Below are 6,000 nucleotides of genomic sequence, written 5' to 3' on the forward strand. Positions count from 1 at the left end.
TTATAACATTCATTTTCAAGTATGTGGATTTACTATGTTGTACACAAAGAATTTGTGCAAATATACTTGACTTCATGGTAAATAGGTTCCATAATATAAACAACTGTTAGTACAATAACAATAATATGGTTAGAATAAACTTCAATACTAATACCACCTGGACAACACAATACAATACAGGTTAGGTATGTTAAAGGTACTGGTAAGAAAATGTACCAACTTATAACAAAAATACATTATCTCTAAACAAAAAAATGTTTAAAAATTAAATTAAAACCAGTGTGTTTTCTTAGAGTTCTATAAATCCCAACAAGCACAAAACCTGGGGTAGCTTAATTTTCTGTTACTGTCTCGTGCAAAAGACCAAGAAATTTCAGGAAAAATTATTGTAAAGTTCTCAAATTCTTATAAACTGTTTAATTAACTTTGTTCAGTAGGTGAACACTGTGAAGAGAAGGTATACCGCTCCTTTTGTCATTGTAAATATTTGTTCTTCCATTTAAACAAAATTGCAACCATTGATGGTAGACCTTCAATCATAATGTTCGGGTCAAAAACTGCATACAATTCACAATCAATCTGGACTGCTGAGTGAATTTTCACCCAAAGAAATCTTACAAGACCATGTTAGACAAGAGGCAGAAGGCTCTTATACTTCACACTTGGCAAGATTTTCTATAACAGCACTAATATTTTGAGTTATAACACTGGACAACAAGCAAACATACGATGCTCTGCCTAAGTACACAGTTAGAAACATAATGAACCACTGTACACACTGATGTCAATATGGTGGCGCTAACCTCCCTATTTCCCACACACATGAACGGTGGTTATTTTCTGGATAACCCTTGTATTAATACCAACGTATTTAATTCACTGTATGTTCTAACTTGAAAATTTGTTTGAAAACTTCATATGATCTTTCACGATTTTTAAAGTCTAAAAGTTTTTTCCAACGATTTAAAAGTAGTCTCTGTATTTTTTGAACTTGCCCATCTTTAATATCTGTGCATTATGATTGAATTGATAAACAACGTCTTGCAGAATGTTCACTTAAATTTATTTTTAAAATTCACACTCTCACTAATTGATTGTTTTTCTATAATTAATTCTTAAATACCAGTATGACATAAAAATAAAACAAAAATGATCATGGTCCAAGTAGCCCCATTTAATGAAAAATATACACCTTGATCAAAACATTAAATCAAATCTATTATAGCTTACAGACGATGAAACTAAAGATAAGCATTTATTTATACAAGCCTATGAAATTGAAGAAGGATAAAAGAGAACTCTAAATCATATATCATATACGATTTTATATGTCACCAAGTTGAAGTACATACCTAGAATACTTTACATGTTTAGTTTCAAATAATAATATTTCCAAGTAGCCCTACTTGACAGTATTATTTTACAAACACTTATACTTTATACACATTTAAATAACAGATTTGATTATGGTAATACATGCTATTATATACTACGCCCTTCTTTAACAGCAGTCTACTACAGTGACATTCCGTTCTCCTAAACTGGTTATGACATTTTGTATGAACTTTAACAGGCTATTTAAGTATATAGAATACTTACATGTGTTTTTCTATGGGGTAAGGACATAATAAATGGAGGATTGAAGCTTAGAGAAAGAAAAGAATTTTTGGACTGGATGGAAATGTATTACTCTTCCTAGAACAGAATGTGACATTTAAAAAGAAACATATTGATGTTTTATACTACGTACAAGTTTATATGTCAGAAATAAAATTTGTAATGGTCCATACATTAAATCTATTAAGGTTGTCTTGTATGGGTAACTATTTTAAATTTTACCCCATAAGATTAGTGTTAAACTTCAAGCAGTTTAACCATTAATTTTGGTCGTAGAATTATGGAACAAATTTCATTGTAAGTACATATCCAAACGATTTATCTTTATACTGGACAGGAACAGATTTGTGTATTTAACCACCAAACGAATCTTTAACCCAAGAAATATGTATAATACCTATGTATTCCCCATTAACTAAACTATTCCAAATATGTACAGAATTTTCTGATAAATCAATCCACTTGGCTTTAGCAACTTATAAAGTAGTGCATAGTTACTGCCAACCACAAAGTTACAAGAAGTGTTTACCCTCATAGTATTAACCAACATAATTTTGTCAGTCAAACATTCCCTCATACAATCACGTCTTATAAAACACTGCGGTAACATGTCAATTTGATTCAAGCACCACTGGATTTGGGAAGAAAACTGCTAACAAAAACTAAAATTTTATTCCTCTTTGTTATTATGGTTGTGACCTAACAAGTTGATTATTCCAAATGGAAATGAAAACATCAGCTGTTTGTTGTGAATGCCGTCTTGCTGGCGTTGTTAACTCTTACGTCTGTGCCAAGCTATGTATAATTCTGTTTTATTTGTGTTTTGGTGTCATGCAGATAAATATATTTTAGAATAAAGAAATACCTTTTTATTGAAATTTAATAAATTATCGGCTCTGAGTAGGGTATTGGAGTTCGTTTGGCTAAAACTTAATTTCATATAGTTTTTTCATTGCTTTTCACAATTCTATTATTATTCATTTTAATTATGCAATGTTCAGGCTGATGTAAATAAAGATTAGCTTATTTAGTAACACTGTATGTTGTAGATTTCAATCTTTTCTAAGTAGTGCACATTATCTCATTTTCTTTTGTAAATTAGGTATTATTTCATATATATTTTTGAAATAGTACCTATGAAATGAGTATACATTTATTTTTATATAGTACAAACCGTATCAAAAGTTTTTGCATTTTGTTTAATAATGACAAAAAGTACCTAACTTTTGTATATTCATTTCATTTTAAGTAAGAAAATATACAACATATACTCATGTACAATTGTATTAGCAAAACTCGTATTACCAATCTCTTACTTATAGACCCGATTTCATAATTTATGTACATAACAGCTTTTATATATATATAAAACATATTACATATATAATTTCAATAAACATTGAATCACAAAAAGTAGTATGAAAGGCAGCCTCCATGATATATTAATCTTAAAAATTAATACATTAATTATACATACAAATTATCTATGCTATCTATATTTATAAAATGTTACGAACAAAACAATTATGCACTTTTTACTATTTTCTAGGATAAACGTGTTTGACTATGTGACACAAAGAACATGTATAAATCGTCATTGAACTTGACGCCATTATTCTAATACCAAACATATAATTTTACTTTGAATTAGTTTGGAGCAATAATATTGAATATTACATTGTTTTGTTTGTAACATTTTATGAATCTAGATAGCATCTAGATAGTTTTTTTATTTATCGTTAAAATATTAATTTTAAGATTTAAAACCAGCAGAAGTATATTGTTATTTGATATACCTAATGCACAATTTGGTTTGTCATTTTGTTTCCAGTATTTTTAGATAGTCATAAAAATTGGTGATTCAATAATCATAATTCGATTGTGGTGGTGACCGCTTATTATACTGCAGCCCTTTAGCCATATGATGATTAAGCCTGTCCACCACAAAGCTTTCAAAAAGCTTTGCCAATAGCCGGGATGGCAGCTGTGATAAGGCTATCCTATTGTTACTGGGATTACTGATTTTGTGAAGATATATCCATTCTTCAAGACTTTGGGGAAAATACTTTTGTTCATTGATTCCTTGAATAGGAGAGGATCATCAAGAAGCACACTGCAGAAGTGCAATACAGAATGGGGTACTATTATCTATTAATACTAATAATGGTTTATAACTTATATTGGGTAGGGTACGATAAGCGGACCCGGTTTTTATATCGAAATTGGCAAACAATATTACTTAATCAAAACCAGCGACATAATCAATCGATACTGATTAATTATTTTGAACTATTAACTTAAATAATCTATATCAAGAGCTGTAAACACTCTAAAATAATACACGTAGGATAATACTTCAATTTTACATAAGTAATTCTGATTATTAAAAATGGCAGTCAATTTTAGAGAACTACACGACATTGCTTTTTCGTGGCTTCAACATGTTGGACTCGTACCAAAAAACCCGTTATGTGAAATTTGTGGGAAATAAACAACTGTAACTGTGACTGGAGTAAATATGGTCGTCTTCAGTTTTCCTAATTTTGGTTATAATAATTTGTTTGATCACTGTAAATATTAAATTCATATTTTAATTTAAAACATATGGTTGTTATTGAGGACTATAGGTACTTTTATATCGATTGATAGTCTAGGATTTGAGATGCGAATATTAGGTATCGATGATTACATTCTTCGATATAAAAAACCGGGTCCGCTTATCGTACCCTACCCTTATATTTCCCAAAAGAACTCTATATTGTTCAGAACTCCTCTTACAATAGTACTAATATAGAAAGGGAACATGTCGTCTAGGGTGAGGAAACATGAAATATGCAAGTTATAATAAAAAATAAGAAAATGAGTCTGGTAAATTGAGTAACCCTCAGTTAGGTCGACAGTCAGGTAGTTTGGTTAAGTAATTTTATATTACTAGGCCTAAATATGTTTTGCGTTGGCAGCCTATTCATGTCATCTCTCCTCATATCTTGTTAATCTGTCCAACCTGTTCTCTCATGGTTCCCTAGTTGTTAATGTTAAGTGGGTATTCGGTTAAATTCAGGTTATTATTACTAATTTTTCAGAATATCTCCCTCACTGAAATTCGTGGTAATAACGATGTTTAACATATGCTAACATAGTTCAAGTTAGTTTCAAATTGTTTTAATGGGTGTCCCTAAACACTATTCACCTTTTTTAATTACAACTCCACCAACTCTACTTGTACATATCCTAAGCTGTATTGTATTCATTTGGTTCTTAAATGCTATAAAAGGAAATTTATAAGCTTTACAGTAAAAATTATGTTACCTAAATTCAACTAACCTAATATTGATTTAATACGTGACACTATTTGCCATGTTTGGTTACGTAATACGTCACTGCAAATATTAATTATAAACTTTGACATGATAAATTAATTTTACAGTTAGATTATTAACTTACCTGATCTGTCAGGCAAAATTCTTCCTCCGCGTTATCAACACTGAAATCGTACTCCAATGCTTCACAAACTTCATTTTCGACCAGCGTTCGTCTGTCATCACATGATTTCATTTTAAATCGCTGCCGACTAGATATTCTCTCTCTGCACCCACAATATTTGTGGTCTCTCAATCTCTTTTTTAGTAACTTATCTGTTGTATTGTCATCAGAATAGCAACAACATATGATTTTAGTTAAAGGCACAGGCATTTTAATTAAATTTATATGTTAGGAATTAAGTAATATAAAAAAGTCTAAGGGTAGAACCAAATACAATTAAATATTGGTAATGTACAAAAGAACTAGCAATATTGTAAACATAATGGTGGGGCTACTGATTTGTTGTAATATTACAGTGGATTCACTCATTATTCATTACTCACGAAATTATAGAGGAGCCACAAGCACCCAGAACTTACACTCTAAATTGAGTATAATGACTCACTATTCAGTCGGTAACCGATTAACAAACAACAGCTGTTCAAACAAAGCTTCCTTCGGGCGTTAGATAAATTGTGCATTGCAATTGAAGTCTCAGTAACGTCGTTATCGCAGAACTGCCAAGGTCAAGGTTGCAGAATTCTGAATCTGGATAGATGACAAATCTGGTGTTGACCTGCCTTTGAGCCGTTCACCTTATCTGTAAAGTTAAAAATCATTTATAATATTATTTTATCTCGTGATATATTGTAATGTTGTTTTTACAATGTGCTGTGCACTACAGAAGTGCAAAATTGATAGTGACATAGTTTTCTCGTTTTATAACAATTTTAAAATAATCAATCTCATCACTTTAAAATAACTTTCCTGAACACAGGCACAATAAAGTTAGTCCTTCCGGCTTAGTCAGAAGAAATGGGCAGATTTTGTAACAACAGAAATATTAATAATTATGTCTCA

General features: G+C 30.5%; 1 protein-coding gene across 2 annotated transcripts in view; it reads right to left on the reverse strand.

Moving 5' to 3' along the window:
• LOC124356914 (galectin-4-like) overlaps positions 1-5,712 on the reverse strand; it is a 47,713-nt gene extending 42,001 nt beyond the window's left edge. Inside the window, exons 1-2 of one of the 2 annotated variants that reach the window (XM_046808213.1) lie at positions 5,062-5,712; positions 1,600-1,695 (exon numbers count right to left, since the gene is read on the reverse strand). In XM_046808213.1, coding sequence (XP_046664169.1) covers positions 1,600-1,626 — 27 coding nt within the window. In that variant the 5' untranslated portion in view covers positions 1,627-1,695; positions 5,062-5,712. The remainder of the gene's footprint in view (positions 1-1,599; positions 1,696-5,061) is intronic. The other variant, XM_046808212.1, reaches the window with a different exon arrangement.
• Between the last annotated feature and the right edge of the window lie 288 nt (positions 5,713-6,000).

The sequence above is a fragment of the Homalodisca vitripennis genome, chromosome 3 (assembly GCF_021130785.1).
Source record: "Homalodisca vitripennis isolate AUS2020 chromosome 3, UT_GWSS_2.1, whole genome shotgun sequence".
Lineage (NCBI taxonomy): Eukaryota > Metazoa > Arthropoda > Insecta > Hemiptera > Cicadellidae > Homalodisca > Homalodisca vitripennis.